A 19,083-nucleotide genomic window follows, 5' to 3' on the forward strand; every position below is an offset into this window, starting at 1 on the left:
AATATTCAGTTAAATGCAGAAACCTGTTTGGCTTGTGTGTGACTGTAGAACCAATCTCCTGACAAAAATAATGTTCAGATTTCTTGTACAGTTACAACCTGTGCAAATATTTCTATGGACTAACTAAATAGTCATGAGTCTCAGCTCTTAACTACCAGAACAAATGAATGCCGTTTACTGATAGTGGCCAGTTATGGATCAGTCCTGCTCTCAACTAAAGGCCAAATCATTCTAACAAACTGTTCTCCAGTTTGCCAGTATGTAAAAAGCATTCTGAGAGCAAAGGTAAAACATTTTACATTAGTTTTCTGTTATATTTTCATAAGCATAAATGCATAATACTGAAAATACCCATGTTCTCATCTTGGTTAACAGTGGGCATAAAGAGAACTTCCAGGCAATGTTATTGCTTTCTAACTTCAACTGGTTGCTGCATGGGGAGGAAATGCCCTAGAGCTGGATAGATAATGGAACCTTCTGCCATTTCCACCCTGAAGGCCATATGATTAGTGATTGAACTATGAATATCACATTGATACATTACTTCCAAGTCAATGTGGAAAGCTTATTATGTTTAATATAATGCCTTCACAGTGACATTTAATTTTCTAATGATAATTTAAATTTTAAGACTGTTGTAATTACTCAAAATACATTTGCAAAACAAAACATATTTTGTAATTGTTCACAAATATTCAAGCCATTCTATAATTCTATGATTTTAAGTATTGTTTATAGACAGAAAAGAAAAAAACGTCAAATGGAAAATATTGCCTACCATATTTCAGTGGTACTGTCACTAGTGTGTTACATCTTGTATAGCTGAAATAGGTTATAACAGTTTCTAGGTAAAGGTCAGAACCTGCTCTTCTGTGCTGCAACACTGCTCAAAACCCTCAGAGCTCAGAGAAATGATATGGCTATTTTTAATAACCTTCTCTGTCAGTTCTTTGAATCATATTTTACAAACATCTTGCTTTAACCTTAGTTGTAATTACTGTGTTACTTGAAATCATATAACGTTGACCTAGGTTTGCTGGGAAAACAAAATAAACAGAGAGCAAAGTATAATTTTGTTTGCTAAACCTCATACAAGCAAACAAATCCTCTATTTTCACGCTCTCAGAGGCATATTTTCAAATGTGTTCTTGTTTTAAAGTATGAATGGATCAGAAACTCACTTTACAGAACTATTTAAAAATAAAAAGTTACTCTTTCAAAATTGAGTGCAAAGTTCTTAATACTGTTGACAACCACAGTCTGCCACAGAGCTGAATTCTGTTGTATCCTATCAGATTCGTGTGACTTCACGATTACAAAAAGATAACTAAGACAGGATAACTAAGCTAATAAAAAGAAGAAGAACTTGCAAAAAGTGACACTCTCTGAAATGTTTCTGTCATAGAGAAACAATTTTTAAACAAAGTTTTCTTTTTGCAATTTGTTTTCATTTTGAAATGTAGTGTTTAAAAAGGGAAAAAAAAGGCACTTTAAAGGACTTTGCAATACTTGGGTTACAATTTAAATATCTGCTGCTGGGCTTTCTTTCCAATCAACTTTTAAATCTGAATGTCTCATATCAATTTTTACCAAACTGAAAACTCATTGAGAAGATGATTATTACAAAGAGCAGGCTGGTTTTGTCTGGAGCACCTCAAGTGTTTTTATTAATTTCTAATGTCTCAAAACAGACACATTCCATAATCTACATATTGCTGCTTGAAAACAGCTATACTTAATGAACCCTATACTCATGAATAGCCTGATGAAAATATTGTTTACTTTGCAATTTGCAGATATATTTCCTGCGTTTTGCCTATTAATAACAAACTACCCAAAACAGCGGTAGCTTCAGGGTTAAAGTACACCCAGATCACTGCACCAAAACAGAGCAGTTTGTTACCTGGCAAGTATTTGTTTTTGAGCATATGTATACTAAAAACAAACAAACCCACAATGCCTAGAAGGATTTTCTAGTTTGCTGGGATTTTTTTTTATTAATCACACTCTGTTGAAAAAGTCCAACATGATACCTTACATTTACGTATAGGCTGCATTAATTTTGAGGTCAAGAAAATATGTTCTAGATGTAAAATGTTACCCTTTTTGTACTTCCATTTATTTATGGACAACTTTAATGAATCTTAGACTAATCCCTTCATTATCATCAAATTAATTTTCAATGTTACATTTAAAAATAATTTTTAAGTGACCCAGAAGCCACTTCATTACCAGCAAATGAACAGGAGGTGGTACCCCAAGCCTGCTAAGTCTGAAGTCAACAGGAAAAAAAAGACAATTAACTTCTGTATTCTATGTATACATATTTTGTATTTTGGTGTTAATATATGGATAAGTACAGAATTAGTTTAGAGACAAAGCTTAAAAAAAAAAAATCCGGAAAAGATAAAGAAGATCATCCCAAAAGAAGAAACATTTGATGTTTTTATATTAGACTCATCATTTAGCTTACCATGTGCTTTGGAACATTTCTATTTATCAGAAATGTAAAACTGTTCGACATTATGTAACTGTTTTCACTGTACTACTGCCACAGTAAGAACAATACAAAATTATTTTGTTGAAAATACAGTAATTATTATTTCAAGAATAAAATTATACACATCTGTGACATGTCTACTATTGTGGTAAGTAGCAGCCCCTGTAAACACCAGTCACAGACGCTGACAAAACACTGCTTACATGTTTGTATTAGCAGTTGATGTCAACCACTCTCCAGCCAAGCCAATAATGTCCAGTCCTGTGGACAGCTGATTGAAAAAACGAGGATGACCTGGAAAGAGAATCGAAAGCAGTTTGAAACAACTCCACAGATATCTCTAGGGTTTCCATTTTAAACCGTCCAGCTCCTCTGACACAGACGACAGGTTTGCCCTCATAACACACTTTAAGTGAAAAAACCGCATTGGTAGTAGCTTCTGTATGGAATCACTAGCGCTAAAATTAAAAATGAGCACCTCAGAACCGTCTAGAGCCTGTAAACCTCCAGAATGCGTGCAAGGGATCGGACTACTCCATCTCCAGAGCCGCCCCTAACCTCTACTGTGCTGTGAACTGTGGGGCCGCGGGGAGATATACTATACTTGGCGGTAACAACCTGCAGGTGATGATACCATTTGCATTTGAATGGAGGAGAGGAAGGATCCTGCCCTTGCAAAGAGGCTGTAGAGATAACTGGGGCGGGGAGGGGCTTCACGGCCCCGTTTCACAAGGCTCCGGCGGCAAATGTCCTCTTGTATCAGGGCGCTGACGGCCCCCCAAAAGCACCTCTGCATGGGCGTTTTCCCCACGTGGTTTAAATGGTGGGATTCGCCTCATGAACAAAAGCTTTGCTATCGAACTGAAGTCAGACATATTCCTGTATTTTAGCCAGATTTGCTTAAACAACTTTTATAAGCAATAAACTCGGCTCTTGGGGATCTACTTTTGTAGCATGAAGTTACAAAATTCCTGAACAAAGATGATGGATTTGGGGTTGGGGGGAAAGTGTCATGATTTATCACTCATTTCTGCTCCCTTGGGATAGGACACACAGATATCACGCTGGGGGCAGCCCAGCCCAAGAGGGTGGGTCAGCGATCGGCGCTTTGAGGGACCCTGTCACGTCGCATTTGGCTCAACACTGGGAACATCATCATCTTTTTGACATAAAGAAATAAATGAGAATCCGCTCCGAGCGGTGTCAGCAGGAGCCTTTGGAAGGCGTGAGCCTGCCGGCGCTGCCGGATCTCGGCACGTCCTGGGTGCCGCGGAAACTGGCGGTACATAGGAGCGAAGCGACAGGGCTGCTCCCGCCTCGGGGAGCCATGGCTTGGCTATTTGCTTTGCAAAGCAGCACTTCGCTCCCTTGCCATAACATGAAGTTTGAAATGTTATTTTAAGAGACATTTCGCAGACCTCCCAAAGCTGTCCGAGGTCTCCTGAGGTTGGACTGCAGCTTCGCCTGGAGAAACAACGTGAGCCGGGGAGACCGGGAAGACAGGGCATATGCCCTGGTTTGTCACACGGTCTGAACAACTCTAAAGCTGCACCAGATGCTGCTTTTGAACAGAGTTTGTATCTGATCGGATACCTGCATCTCAGCTCCTGGGGACAGGTCCTGCCGGTCCCGCGAAAGCTCCAGGGCACGTCCGGGTAAGAGGAAGATCTTGCTCAACATCCTAGCGCAGTCGATAGCGGAATAACGGTGCAAGCACATAGACCGCAGTGACTGGCTTTGCTGCTGGCCACCTGTTCCACAACCCACGGGGTTCGGGAGTAAAACAGGCTCTCCTTTGATTAAGGGCACAATATCAAAACATGCCTCTGACGCTCGTGGATAAACCAAACCACCATGGGTAAATGGCAAAAGACACGAAGTTAACAGCCACCTTTCTTGTCGAGATTTCGTTCCTTGAATGCACTGCGTTGTGTTTCACACCTGCAGAGGGCAGCGCCTCGTCCCTCATCTGTCATAGTCCCCAGATGTCCCAGACAGAGATTCTCAAACAAAAGCCCTCTTCTACGACCGACGCCCTCCCTGTCAGCGGCACTCGCCCTGTCCTGTCGTGAGAAGCCGTGACGCTTGCTCCGGGACGGGGAGTGGGGACATGGTTCTTGCGCCATTATCGCTACACTTCCTGACCTGGCGGCGTACGTATAGCAGACAGGGCTTGCTGTCAGCCGAGCTTTCTGATGGTACAGATACAAAACTTTCCATGCCAAACGGCCTGAGAGAACACAGACTTCTCTCTAGAGCTTGACTACAGCTCACCCTGTAAAAACAGTGATCATACAAGGGCATTTCTATCTGATTCAGAAGGATCTGGACAGGCAGGACTCCTGGGTGAAATCCACAGGGTTCTTTTATTGACGATTCCTAGGATTTCAGTCTCTCTTTTTCATTACATGACTGTTGAACATAAAGAAGAAAAACTGCAAATTCCGTGTCATTTATGCCCTCATTTACCTAATTATACTGCTCCCCGGAGATAGAGGCAGCTCGCATTTCATCAAGTGAAGGAGATTACGTCTTTAAAAATTGTTTCTGGGCTCTGCAAACAGCCCTGCCCGCTGGGGATGGATGGAGCACCAATAACTTAACTTTCTGAGCAGAGATATTTCCGACACTTGCAAGCAGTGCTGGATTCTGCTCTCCAGGAATGCAGAGACGAGAGTGTGGAGGGGGTCTGGTCTTACCTCCATGGGCTCAAGCTCGTTCCCTTCAGCTTGGCACTAAGAAAAGCCCCAGGAGGCACTGTCCAGGGTAGTGTGCAGGAACCTACCTGTCCTCACGCCGTATTTCAGTGTGTCTCGACAGTCCACTAGGATCTGCTCCAGGGACTCGGGGTTGTCCGAGAGCTCCAGGTTGAAGCCCTCCATGCCCTCCAGGAGCTGGTGCGGATGATGGAAGTCCAGCACTTTGGTAGATCTGTCAAACGTCTTCCTCACATAGTTGAGGAGGATGTCCACGACCTCAAGCAGGAACTGCATGGTCTGCTCCTCTCCATTCTTGGCAGGCAGCAAATCTGAAGGGCAAAACGGCTGTCAGCGCTTACTTTGGGAGCAAGAGGTGAAGACGACCCAAACTCGGCCATCCGCAGCTTCCCCCAAGCCTCGAAGCCCTCACCCCGGAGCAGCCTGGCTGTGAAGCCCGCCGCTGCTCCCGGGGCTCCCAGCCCCCCTCGCCCTATGGGGAACAGTGAGCATAGCTTGCCCATGGCAACAACGAGGGCACCTCCGATGCACCCTACAACGCTGTGCAATGAGGGGCACTCACCTCGCGGGGGCCAAAAGCTCCTCAAACCCGCACCTGCCCTTCTTCTGCAACGCTTCCCCCCGAAATCCCACATAGGGATTAATGTCCTTTCCCCACCCTCCTCGTCAAGGGCCCAGCACAAGGCGATTTCATTGCTATTTTACTGAGAAGGAAATAAAACATGAAATTACTCCCCTCCCGGAGGCTGGATCTGGAGTCATCTCCCCGAGGAACCGCTGGGGCTGAACTTCAGAACATCAGCCCATTTCAGGAAAATCGCACAAATCACCAGTGCCACCGTCAGCAAACAAACAAATACACAGAGCTTCCCTCACAATCGAGTGAAATCACGGCCTGAACGTGGCTGCACTTCCAAGCAGGGCGAGGGCAGACTGCTAAGGGACGTGCTCCGAGATGGAACAAGCAGAAGCCGTAAAGAGCATTTACCTCTGGCATACAGATTGGAGAAGTCGGTCTCGGTGCGTCGGAACCTGGATTCCTTCTCGCTGTTCTCGCATGCCAACAGGCCCTTAGAGGACTGCCTTTCCTTCAGGGAGCTGACGATCCGGCCCTTGTCTTCCAGACTGTTGGTCCTTTGCAGGAACCCTACATTGTTATTGCAAGGTGCACAGGTCAGAGTTTTCTCACTTCCCAACATGTTCAGAAATATCTAAAAGCAGCTCTCTGGACAACAGTTCAAAGCAGTGTTGGCTCTGAATCTGACTAACGAGGTCAGGAAAAAGAGTATTTATGGGGATTGTTTGCCTCCAGGAAGAAGAGCTCGAAATGCCATCAACTGCAAAAACTCAGCCATGCACAAAAAAAATTTCGTCATTTAGTGCAGTGGTAAATTCTTATTAAGTCGATCAGACAGATTCCACTTCAGTAATCAGCTACTGGAAGAGAGTTCAGGATGAGTCAATGCTATTACAGCCTGTAGGCGAAGTTTATGGACCTAGCAGTCAGGGGCAATGATGTGTGCTTAAAATCAGGGCCATTTTCAGTTCTCCTCATGGTGTCCTCATACACAAAAGGCATGAGAACAAGCAGGCATCCAGAACCGCTGAAGCTCTTAACAACATCATTAGCACTCATCAACCCCACCTTCCCGTTACAAGTACGTAATAGCACATGTTCAGGAGATGCGGATTTTCCACTTGGAAAGATGGTTTAATACTAACACTAAACTCTCACCGGAGACGCATCCCTGGCGCCCAGCACCTGTCCACAACTGGTGCTATTAGATGTAGCGGCAAGAATACATCCCATCACCTCACAATTACGGCGGTGAGCGCCAGGCATGGCCCGTGGAGAGTAACAAGACATGTCTATTGTAACAAAGCAGGAGACCAATTAATTTTCAAGATTTGACCCATTGCATCCATGCCCTCTAAAACACGCCCGGTGTTAAGTTTTTCGTTATTAAAGAAAGCGATGGATTTTGACCTCCTAGGCTGCAGCTAGCAGCCTGCTCTGTTTGGGGCAGATAGTACCGCAGCGCTGGACTTTTTTTGTTTGTTTGTTTAATTTATTTTAAAACAAATAATAATTGAAAGCTCTTGGCGGCAGCGAATATCTACCAGAGAAGAGGAAAACCAACTCCGTAACTTCGCTCACGGACGTCCCCAGACGCCATTTTTCTCCAGCGCCCTCCGCTTTCTAGCTATGTGCCCCCATTCCCCGGAGCTCCGACGGCGAGATGCTCCTCCCGCCGGCCTACTCGGGGCTTCTGCGTCTGAGGCAGGCCCGGGGGCTGCACTTCCGTGCGAAGAGAAGGCAGTGAGCCGGGATTTGCTAGGCGAATGGCTCCCGGCACGATACCCGTGCCTTGGACCCCGCTACCAGCCTGATGGTCCCGTAAGAGCTACCGAAAATGAAGCCTCCAGTCCCTTCTACAGCAATCGGGCACCCGAACGAATCTTCACAGTTCACAGTCAAGTATGTTAAGCCCATCCTTTCAGAAAACACTTCACGTTTTGCCTTTTAGTATTGATATTCTGCTTGTTAGGTTCTTTCTATGATGGTTTTAAGAGTAGGAGTTATATGAGAAAAAAATATTTAAGGGAAATTCTCTTTGTGCTTAAGTTAAGGGTAGCGGTGCAGGATCGACGACTTTTTATATTTCATGTTATGTTTGTTGTTACTGCTTTTAAAGGTCCTTGCCGCGATCACTAGCTCCTGCAACAGCTAGTGCTGTTCGCCTGCTCTTGAGGTGGGGCAGCTGATACCGAAAAATCTAGACTGAATTCCGGAGAGATTCCTTTTCCCCAGGTCTCGTAGCTTCATTTTTCCATCTGTCTTTTTTTTCTTAGGCTTTCGGTGACGAAGCTCAGTGGGAAGAGTTACGTGAAAAGAGGCGTCTGCAACCAACAGCGGCTCTGCCCCCCCCCCCCCCCCACTCCCGCCCCCCCACAACTGGCCTCTTCTCGGCGTGTGGACACGCGTGCCTCGGAGGCTCGGGGGAAAGGAGAGGGCAGCACTTCAGTAACAGAGAGAGGCTGCAATTGCGTCCCGCTTGGCTCGTATAAGGCTCAGTGAGGCCAGGGTTTCGCTGAAGGGTCTGACCTAACTCGATCTGCGCCAGGGAGTGGGCGGTGACAGCACGCCAGGGGCACCGAGCTCACCCCTTGCCCAAATGAATTCACAGCGGGGGCTTCTGGGCCCTGTTATTGTGCACCGAAACCGGTGGTGGAGATCAGCTGGGTGCCGGAGCAGCTTCGCACGGCAGCGTGGTGCGCGGCCACGCGTGGACCGGCTCGAGGGCAGAGATTAAATAAAAATAATAATAATTTAAAAAAAAACCAACACTAAGGGAGGAACGCTCTGCCGCCCGGCATCATCCCTTCTGCCTGTAGATAACCGTCGTTTGCCCAAGTCCTTCGGCCGCGGCAGAATCTAACAGATCTGAAAGGCCTAGTACACGCGGAAGTCCAGCGGGGCAGAGTCAGCCTCCTGCTTCGGGGCTGCCTGACCCCCTTGTTCTCTGAGCTCCTTCCCGGGAGTGGGCAGGGGGCCGCGGCAGCCTGCCATCCATGACTCTTTCCACGCCCGAGGGGAAGCACATGACTGTAGGAAACCTTTCATCTGTGTCCTATGTGAAAAGCAAGGTCGGTGTATGAGCGATTCAGCAAGCAGCAGCACAAAAAAAAAATAGCATCCGCGCTGCTTCTCCTGAAGCAGCGGAGAACGCAGCTTTCCCCATCAGCAGCGGCGGCTACCTCCCGCAAGTACTCCGCTGACAGGTATTTTCATCGATATGCTTTAAGAGAATGTGTTTTCAAAAAGCCGAGTGAGCCCAGACTGGCGAGAGAGTCCCTCGGTCCACAGGGTGACGATAAATCCGGCATGATTCCACATCAGGTCCCGCAGAAGGCAGGTGTGTGATACCCTTCCCCAACCCGGCCTCTCTGCCCTGCAGGGACAGATATGCCGGGCTGGGCCCGCAGCACGTCTGAGAAAATCCTGGCTCCTCCACGGCCAGGTTTCAGCACCGTCTGCGTGACTTGCCAGCATAAATCCCACCGACTCTGGAGACAAAGTGAGTTTCTAACTCACATGACTGCTTTTAAAATCCCACTCTTCTGCGCTGGGCTGGGAACCATCATCTGGCTGGGGCCAAACAGCTGAAGACACACCTGAGCAGTTTTACTACGTCGAGTATTTCCACTGATGGCAAGCAAATGTTAGCAGGATAGGTACCAACAGCAATAATAATTGCTGAGGTGGGAGTGAAAAGAAGATGGGGAAGATCTGCTCATACTTTGCCCGCCGTGACAGTTCATTAAACCGCTTTAAAATATGTTTGGTGGGTTTTGTTGTTTTTTGGTGTTTTGGGTTTTTTTAGTGGGTACGTGCAGAGGCAAGAGCGTGGAGTGTGGCAGCATCAGGGCTCTTTTCAGGAGGCTGCTTTCAAACAGAAAGGAAAGGACCTAATCCTTAAATAGGTCAGTCGTTTAAGAAGAAATTACATACATCTTGGATACGTAATTACTGAAAATGTCAAACACATAATATACAACACAGGTGGAAGAACCGACTCATTGTTCAAGGCTTGCCTTTTCTTTGACTTCAAACCTTATTTAAAGTTTGTATTCAGAATTAATCGATGCCTCCATGATGCACACACAAAGAACAATTCCGAGCCCCCTGGCTTACTATAGCTTTATCACTGCACAATATTTAGGGTCTGGAATGATGTCTTGTGAAAGGTAAGCATAAGGGGGATAGCATCTGTAATAGTCAACCGTTAACTTATTTAGCATGTTTAATTAGGATTCTTGGCACCTTTGATACGTCACACTATATGTTTACCAAAGGCAACCTTCTTTCTCTGTCTTTGTGAAGGTATTGGGAGTTAACAGGGAGAGGTGTATAAGCAAAAGCAGTGGTCACGTTCACATTCAATTGTTTCGAACTACCGTTGTTATTGAGAGTCTGGTTTGGTTTGGTTTGGTGGTTGTGGTGGGGCTTTTTTTGTGTGGGGTCCCCCCCCCGTGTAAAACAGAAAAGAGCCAGAAAGGGGAAAACCAAGCACCAAAACCGAGCCAAAAATACAGCAGCCCTGCTTGTTTTGAACTCTCATCACAAAGCCTCCACTACGCTCTCTGTTGCCTTTATCAAATCCAAAATGGTGGAATATTTAATTTTCAGTGTATTTGATCTCGTGGAGAGAAGCTGCGGTGTCCCCCTGTAACCCCGGTAGTCTAGCAACACGGAGCAAGCCTAACGGTGCGTTACTTTATCAGTTCTGCTTGCCGGGCTAAATTAAAATGATGATGAAAAAGCCCATCGCCCCAGCCACTGAAGGGACTGGTAGGGAAACGGTCCATTAAACCCAGATCAGGAGCTATTTATAGAACTAAGAGACTACTAGTTAATATCGCCTGCGGGTGCCAATGAGATATCTCATAGACACAGGGCTAAACATTCGCACCATGATCCTTTTCAGTTCAGACTTCTAGGCAACAAAACGCTTAGCAAACGAGATTCGACTTCGGCAAGTAGGGCAAGAGGTTTACATATATATTTGCTTTGAAAAAAGGCACATTTCTCTCACGAAATAATTTCCTATCCGCCTAAAAAGAGATAGTTGGGGAAAACGGGAAATAATTTATATTCATAAGGGCACGGACTAAATCAAATGATTTTCCCCATCAGACAATGAAGATTTGACTGTTTCTCTCTGAAAGCAAGGGCGCTGCTGAGAATCTGGAGAAGGAAGACAGCTTGTTATCTGCAAATGAATCTCTTGCTATAACGTTGCGATCTGATTGTGCATTTGTTTCCCTTCCTGCATTTCGTGTGCCTGCTCGCTGACTGGCTGCCAGCGCTATCTTACCAGAACAGCAAGCTGACGAATTGCTCTTTAATAAGGCTCTCGTTAATCTTTTTTTCCCCCAGGAGATCCGTATTTTCTATTCAGATAAGGTTGAGAAAATTCAGACAGTAAGAGGCGGCCAAACGCACGGCTCATTTCTTGTTGCCGGCCTCCCCGGCGGGCTTTGCCCTTCCCCCGCTGGGGGCTGCCGGCTCCTGCCCACGCCCGTTTTATCGCGGGAGGGGCAGCGAGACCCTCAGGCTCGGCCAACGCACGGCGGCCGGTGGGTCGCGGTCAGGGCCGCGGAGCAGAGTCACTGTGAGGCCGGCAGGGGGCAGCCGAGGCCGGCGGTGGCCCGGGGCGGGAGGGCGGCTGCCGCCGGCAGAAGCAGGGCGCGTCGCGCAGCGCGGTGTGAAGCGTGTCGCACGGTGAGGCGCGGGCGGACTTACCGCATATCTTCAGTCCGATTTTCCTGGTGCACCCGTGAGCCACGCCGCACCACGAATCGTAAGCTGGAAGAGAGAAGAGAATCGTTTCCCTAGGGCCCAGAGCCCGGCCGTTGTGCCGCCCACCCGGCTCCCTACACACCCCCTAAAGCCCCATCGCCGGGAGAAAGGGCGGCTTCCCGAGCTCAGCGGCGCAGCAGTGCGCCAGGAGCAGGTGAAAGCGAGGTGACAAGCTGGCCCACCGAAAGGAGAAGGAAAGGCATATGGGACACAAGCATCTAGTAATTTACTGGCGGGGCTCCAGGGAAGCGGCATCTTAAAATAAAGTGGCGTGAAATAGGGTCACTAAAGAGTTCAGGAATTAATTGGGTGAAAAATGGTATTTGACTGCATGATCGGACTTGCATGACTAAGTCTCCGCCGGACTAACGAGCCACCGACGGCCAAACTAGGGACGATACCGGCCCGGCCCTTGCTCCGGAGCGTTCCCCGTGCCCCGCGGCTCACCCGGCATGTGGAGGCCTACTACATAGTGGCCTCGGGGCCGGCAGCCTTTCACTCGCCAGCCCTACACGCCCAAGGAAACTCTGCCGAGATGCTCCTGAGCGCGGGCAGTGCCGGGGACGCGCCCGTTCCGACGGAGATGACAGGTTCCCTCCCAGCCCCTGCGAGGCGCCGCTGGTCACGCCCCGGTCAGCGGGAGAAACGGGGAGCGAAGCCCGGAGCTTAGGTGGTGGGGACGTCGGCCTCGGCTCAGCTGAGTCTGGCCACCCGCCTGCAGCCCCTGAGCAGCCGCAGAGCCAGCAGCGGTCGTCGCGACACCAAGGGGAACCGGGGAAGAGGGCGCTGACGGGGCCGAGGGGTCCCTGTGGCGTGAAGAGGAAAGGCGACAGGGGGCCTGGAGAGGCTCACCTAGGCGGGGAGTGCAGCGGCCGGGCTCCCGTGGGGAGGGAAGCTGGGGAAGAGCCCCCGGCGCTGCTGACCACGGGAAGAAGCCTTCTTGGCAGGTGCGCTTCCCGCACGGGCAGGCGGGGAGCACCGGGCGGGCAGGGCGGGTGCTGCTGTCAGAGGTTATTTCGTTTTCATCCACATTCCCGGTTAATTCGGTTTTTTGCATGTGACACCTCTGCCGAAGGCAGCAGTGCTTGTCACCCACGCTTGGAACAAGACCCAGAGCTGCTGTTTGCCCCCTGCCCCATTCATTCTGGATGCAGAATAATGACAATTGTGACTCTGAAGCTCGAGCCCATAGTCCTTTTAGGGTAAAAGCTATTTCCCACTTTGCTGTGCCTGACAACCTTTCATTTCGCACTGCTGCCCGCTCTTTGTCTCTGATGCTTTATTGCATCGAGCCTCCTTTTTATTTATTTTCATCAGGCGACGGTCTGAATTGCCTGGCAGAGCTATCAACTGATTCTCTATCCACCTGCAGCAGTCTCTGCTTTCCACTCACACCTCAATAACTCAAAGCGAATTCAGAGCAATTAGGTATACAAGGCTTTGAAAAGCTACAATTACCATCCAAATTTCGCTTGATTACAGGCTTCAGCGCAGGCTGAAAGGAAGCTGCAACATTAGCATTTATAAAATGTAAGGGGAGGCACACCCGCTTTAAAGCCACTGGTGTAACTTCGTCCTTTAACTGTTAATTTTCTCTATGTTCCTTACAACATCTCGATTTTGTGGCCATTTGGGGGTTCAGTTTATTGTTTAAACAACACAAATGTGGCTGTAAGATAAAGGCAGCGCTGGCCGCTGAGGTGCGATTTTCCTCTCAGTGTTTTATTCGCCATGGACCAACCTTTCCTGCTCCCACCAGGAAGGCAGTTTCTTTGTGTAGAGCACTTTCCGCACCTTGCTTAACGGTGCGGAATAGGGCTTCAAGGATTTATCGTTTCGTTTCAAAATTGGTCTTTCCAAGGCTAGGTGGAAAACACGTTAAACGAGGGAAATAATAAAACCTACTTGTGGGTCGTAAATTAGTTGGGGTGGGGTCCGGAGCGTCGTTGGAGGACGAGGGAGCAGAGGAAGCCATCTCTTCAGAAGAGCCCCACTCCCCGGAGCCCGGCTTTCCTCTGAGGGGTGGGCAGCAAGGAATTTGCTGAAAGGAAGAAAAGGCGGGTTTAGTAGTCCATTCTCCTGGAGAAGTGCACCGGAGTCCCGTCCGAAGGCCGGCGGGCAGCAGTCTGCAGCCCAGCGGTGAGCCGCGCAGGTCCCGGGGAGGTGGCAGGACAGGCAGAGGCCGGCGGGCTGGAGCCGGTTGCGCCGCGGCCGGGCGCAAGGGGCGCGCCGCGGAAATGCCTCGACAGGCTGAGGAGAAAAATCGTCCTTTCGCTGGATGCCAAGGCGCTACCCCCCGCGCCTGAGTGGCGGGTTTAGTAGAGCATGAAGTCTATCGCAATTACATCGGTGGCCGCTCAGCAGGGCAATTATGTGGATCACGTCAAATGAAAGCCAGTTTACAAAGCGGGCTTTGAAATTACCAGCCCAAACGACCTACACTCCCACGCGGAGCCCGTCTCTGTTATCATCCGAGCCCCAAAACACACGCCAGGCTAAGCGTTCAGGGAAGAATGACAGAAAGATCCCCGCCAGCACAAAGGTGCGTTTTGCCCAGGTCCAATGACAGGCGCCACACACGTGTATTTTCACACACATGTTTCAGTAGATCGGGATCAATACGTGCTCCAGCACTAACCATCGCTCTCCCTTGCCTGCGCTCTCTTCACCGGCACAAATGCAGGAGAAGACATGTCTGGAGAGGGAAGGTGCTGGACCAGCCCTCGCTCCTCGCCAGATGTTCATCTCTTTCCTGGCGGACGGCGGTCCGATAACCAATACAGAGTCGCTGATCGAAAATTGCCGGCTCAGCGCGCCTCTTGTCTCTTTGTTCTCGTAGCTACCTGATATTTATTTTACTCCCCTTGTAAAGAAAATGAAGGTCGCGGTAACCAACGAACGCTTTGTTAGCGGCTTTTTTTTCAAGTGGGTAGCTACCAATTCATTTCCACTGCTGGGCGGATTTACGCCCGCGTGTAAACGCGACGGATCAAATATTTTAATGGAAAACATATATTTCGCTTTTCTAAGAGGAAAAGGAAAACAACCATAAAGCAGAAGAGATTCTCTAGAGAATGCCTGGAAGCGAAGTAACAGGTTAATACAATGTCTAAGGTTCTGTCTCAAAATACTCATTATCTCTCTCTAGGTACGACAGCGAGCAAACCCGGTTTTAGGGGGAGAAAAAGCTCCAGATCCTGAAAGAGGTTCCCAAAGGTTTGAAAAAATAGGATGCTGTTTAGAGGAGACTTACCGAGGGGGCGAGCGGACACTCTTGCTGCCGGAGTCTAGGCAAGCAGGGTGACTCCAGCCTGGGAGCGACCCGCCGCTTATAAACTCCGCCAGAAACGACGTCGGAATACCAATCGCGCCGCGGAATTTAGTGCGAGATGACCTTTTTTTCCAGAAGTGCTCGGATTTGCTTTTTTAAAAGAGTGAATCGCCGGTTGATCTGCTTCGACGCAGGCATGAGTCACAGGGCTTTGCCACCACCCCCTCCGCACGGGGGTTGGGGACCGCCGGGGCGGCGGGTTGGGGAGGGGCGGCTCATCCAGCCCCACCTGCCACCGCCGGTCTGCTTCGCCCCTGGGCGGCGGGTGGGGCTGCCTAGGAGCTGCGGGAGAGGCACTCCAGGCATGGGTGTCTGCCTTGCGCGTCTCTTGTTGAGTCCCCTGCGCGGACGGTGTCGGAGGCTTTCCCTAGATAGGCACTGGCTTGACCCGAGGTCGCCAGATGCGTTAACAGGCGGCAGAGCGCCGGCGGACTCCCGCTTTGACCATCCCCGCAGCCCCGACACTGCCCTGCGTAACAGTGCAGGCACCGAATAAGCCAGGTGAGCTGTAGCATAGCAAAACTCCCTGCCCCGTGTGAGCTATATCTTAGCAAATCCCCCCATTCTCTGTACCAAGGGTTCGATGTGCTTCGCTGTCTTGGCCGGTGGTGCCCGCGGCCGGCGACCGGCAACCACCAGATGGTGGCAGAGGTACAGGCACCGCTGCTCTGCTTGTCTTCCCGGCCGCAGGGGAACACCTGGGTTCCTGTCACCTGCCCTCAGTTGTTGCCGTTAGATTGCGATTTTACACCAGATATCCTTCTGATAAAACGAGAAATATTAAGATAACGTGGGTTTTTTTTTGTACCCCCGACAACCCCAAATCTGTGTTTCTCCATCCGATATGCTTTGACAACATTTCGCAGTGGTGACCGCGGTGCTACATTTCATCATGTCGTGGCAGCTACGCATATGCCTAAACGGAACCTTTCTCACGAAGATGGCTCGTAAGGGGCCGGGAGGAATATGCAATGAGACAGGACGAGGGGAAACAGCCTGGTGGAGCCAGAGAATGTAATCCCTTGTTTATCGGGTGTGTGTGCTGGGCAGCACAACCAGCAGGAGGAATGTGTCCTTCTTGAAGGACTCGAGTGAAGAGCAAAAACTTATAAACCCTTTTTGGAAAGGAGACCGGCCAACTGACAGCATTAAGTAGCCAAGACGATTACTTTGCCGAGCAGACTGTCTAGAAACAGCAGTCTGTAACGAAAACACGGACAGCACAAAAGTTGCCTTTTAAAAGCCATTTTAAAGGTATTAACAGCCCTAGCTGACATGACGTTTTCTCACCTATTCCCGTCTATCCTTTTAAAGGTGGTTTCAACCAATCGGGCAAAATATTTTCTCAGCACAGACGTAAGAAATAACAAAATAACTTCGGGCAATTGTCTTTACAAACATAAACAAACGTGAATCAGAAATGGTGGCAGGATCGCAGTGCAAAGACCCGACGCAAGATCACACAAAGAACTCCAGCCACTGCAAGGCACGACCCTTCTGGGTCCGTGCCCGGCAGGCACACAGTGTGGCACACCGCGTGTGTGCTCGACTCTTTCCTTCTTGTCTCTCAGCAGCGCCTGTAGCGGGAGTAAACAGGCATGTTTGAACATAAACATTTGCACCCTGGGAGAAGCTGAGTCCTGTCCGCAGGCAGTCCAGACCAGCGGGCTTTCCGCGGTTCGCTGAAAAGGTGACGCTCCGCCACTTCGGTGTCACCGGCGCCGCGCTGGGTCTAGGCCCAGTCGCCCAGCTCAGCACCGCGGACAGCACCCGCCCCGCTCCTGCCGCCTCTCTGGCCCTGCCCAAGGTCAGGGGCACGGCTCCGGGCTGCAAAGGCAGCCGCCTCGCATCGCCCCGGCCAGGTACGCAGCACCCCTCTCTCCCAGGCTGGCAAGAAAACGCCGAAGCCCACCGGGCCCGGCATCGCTCTCCCGCCCCCGTGCCCTCTAGGTGGTGCTGTGTCTCAAGCACGGGCCTCTAAGGAAAGCCTGCGCGGGGACCGCTCGGGAGCGTCCGCGGCTGTTCCCAGCCGCTGCTACAAGCGTTTTCTCGTCCTCTCAGCAAACCCTGGGGCTCCACAGGTACCCTCCTCGCTCATGTACAGCGCGGTTATATACCGCGCAGAGAAACGCTTGGTAACTCCCATTTGCAACGGACTGCCTTAAAATCCGACCCCAAACCACTCTGGAGGCTTCAGTCAGTACTGGCCAAACTAGCTGAGACCTTTGAATCCTCCTTGTCAGATGCACACGCCCAGGCAGTGCTGCTCAGGGAGGTACGGGTTTCAGTGTGATAGATCAAGGCCCTGCCCTCCAGCTGCGCTGCCTGACCTTTCTGCTCAGTCCCCTTTTGCTGTTTTCCCCGTGTCAGGCCCTTCCCTGTGGCTATTGCTCGAGTGCACCGCAGGCAGAGGCCACACGGAACCTTGTTGCAGGGTGGAGCCCCAGAAGACCTGGGTCTTGATTTGAAATTAGACATTTACTGAGGATTGGAAGCACAGAGGAAAAAACCCAGGAAAAATACACAAGCTGAAGCTTGTAACCAGTGTATCAGTTAGAATTTGATTTAAAAAGCCAGACCATAGATTATCTTTTAAGATCACCTCCATCCACAAACTGGACATGCTAAAACATGACTCTTGAGTAGCCCGGCTAAGACAGGACTTAAAGTGATATGAGAAATATCTTTAACAACGAAGACCAGTCAATGATTATAAAATAAACTCTGGGTGTATAGAAGTGAACTTTGAACAGAAGAAAATTGTTTATTATTTATATTGGAGTACGTGCATTTGAGGAGTCATTTTGTTAGGAGCTGCACACTATATTTTAAGAGACAGGAACACCTTCTGCCTACACTGTAAGGAGTTCACAATGTAACTATATGCCAATAGAAAAGCAAATACGAGGCATATTTGTGACATAATGTATCTTCTTTCTTCTTATTTTGACCTCTAGTCAGGTTATATATGCATTTATCCACATCAAAGCAGGAAATTAGCCTTCTAGCAATTATGATGACTTTTCCTCTCCATGAGTGTTCTCTCTGTCACCTTTTAACTGTCATTTTGTTTGGACTGTGAATGTTTTAGCTGGTTGGGATGAGGAATGCTCTTTCATTAAAAATGTATACAACAGTATGTACACTAAACATCGAGAACTGAGTATTTAAGAACTTTCCTGGTATTATGTGCAGTGCTAAAAATACAGATATAAATTACTGTACAATAAAAACAACAAAAAAAGAACATGCCAAGAACAAATAACAAACTATTGCTTTAATTATTTGGCCCTGTCTAGAAAATTCTAGAAATGGAAGTCTAGTGAAGACTATGCATTTATGCTCCTATTCTACAGATAACTTCTGCTGGTTTATGACACTTGATAAAAATGTGTTGATGGTGAGTGATAAGTTTGCTTTGGAGTTTATGGTCAGTCAGTCACTGATATACCCAACTGTCCCATATTTAAGGATCACGTCCATCACTCAAATTTCAAAGACATCTCAAGATGAGCTGCCAGATAGAACATTCGGCACTGCTGTGATGAAGGGTGTTTAGAAAAGTTTAATCTGAAGCACATTGTTTTACATACTTTGTGGCTTCCTGTTTCAAGATGTCCCCTTCCTGATCCACACTGGCACATGTTGCTGTCCATTTTGATCTGCTTCATCTGAAGAACAACCAAAGAACAACCCACATCCTGAAACAATAGCAGCAGCACATCCAAATTCTCAGTACCCTAAAGCATACATGGAATTAAACAAAGAACTCCCTTGCTTCTAAACTATAACAAAATAAAATTCATCAGAAGACCTTATTTATCTAGGTGGATCCAATAAAATTAAGTTGGGGAACTGTAACTGTAGCATGAAAAAATAACAGAAGTGACAATACACCCAGTAAGTTCGCTCTCTACCAGTTTTAGGGAACTGCAACTGTTTACTCTGTGTTTGAAATAAGATTTATTTCCCACCTCCCCCACTAACCCTGTAGAGCCATGACAACTAATGTCTAGCTTTTCCTCTTGTGACATGCAGTTATAATTATTAAACATCTCACTGAATTATATCTTTTTATCCCATAGGAGGACATCAGTTTACAATGAGAACATTCAGTAATTTTAGTCGTGCTATTGCAGGAGATAACACAGTTTGGTTCTCCCATGACAGA

The 19,083-nt window shown here is 48.5% G+C and overlaps 1 protein-coding gene across 1 annotated transcript in view; it reads right to left on the reverse strand.

Annotated features, from left to right (window-relative positions):
- The window catches only part of GAD1 (glutamate decarboxylase 1), a 33,036-nt gene extending 14,453 nt beyond the window's left edge, over positions 1-18,583 (reverse strand). The window contains exons 1-6 of the mRNA XM_054381489.1: positions 18,507-18,583; positions 13,487-13,622; positions 11,525-11,587; positions 6,206-6,364; positions 5,286-5,528; positions 2,704-2,794 (exon numbers count right to left, since the gene is read on the reverse strand). Of these exons, the coding sequence (XP_054237464.1) occupies positions 2,704-2,794; positions 5,286-5,528; positions 6,206-6,364; positions 11,525-11,587; positions 13,487-13,556 (626 nt within the window). The 5' untranslated portion in view covers positions 13,557-13,622; positions 18,507-18,583. The remainder of the gene's footprint in view (positions 1-2,703; positions 2,795-5,285; positions 5,529-6,205; positions 6,365-11,524; positions 11,588-13,486; positions 13,623-18,506) is intronic.
- Positions 18,584-19,083: the final 500 nt, after the last annotated feature.

Source organism: Indicator indicator, chromosome 5 (assembly GCF_027791375.1).
Source record: "Indicator indicator isolate 239-I01 chromosome 5, UM_Iind_1.1, whole genome shotgun sequence".
Lineage (NCBI taxonomy): Eukaryota > Metazoa > Chordata > Aves > Piciformes > Indicatoridae > Indicator > Indicator indicator.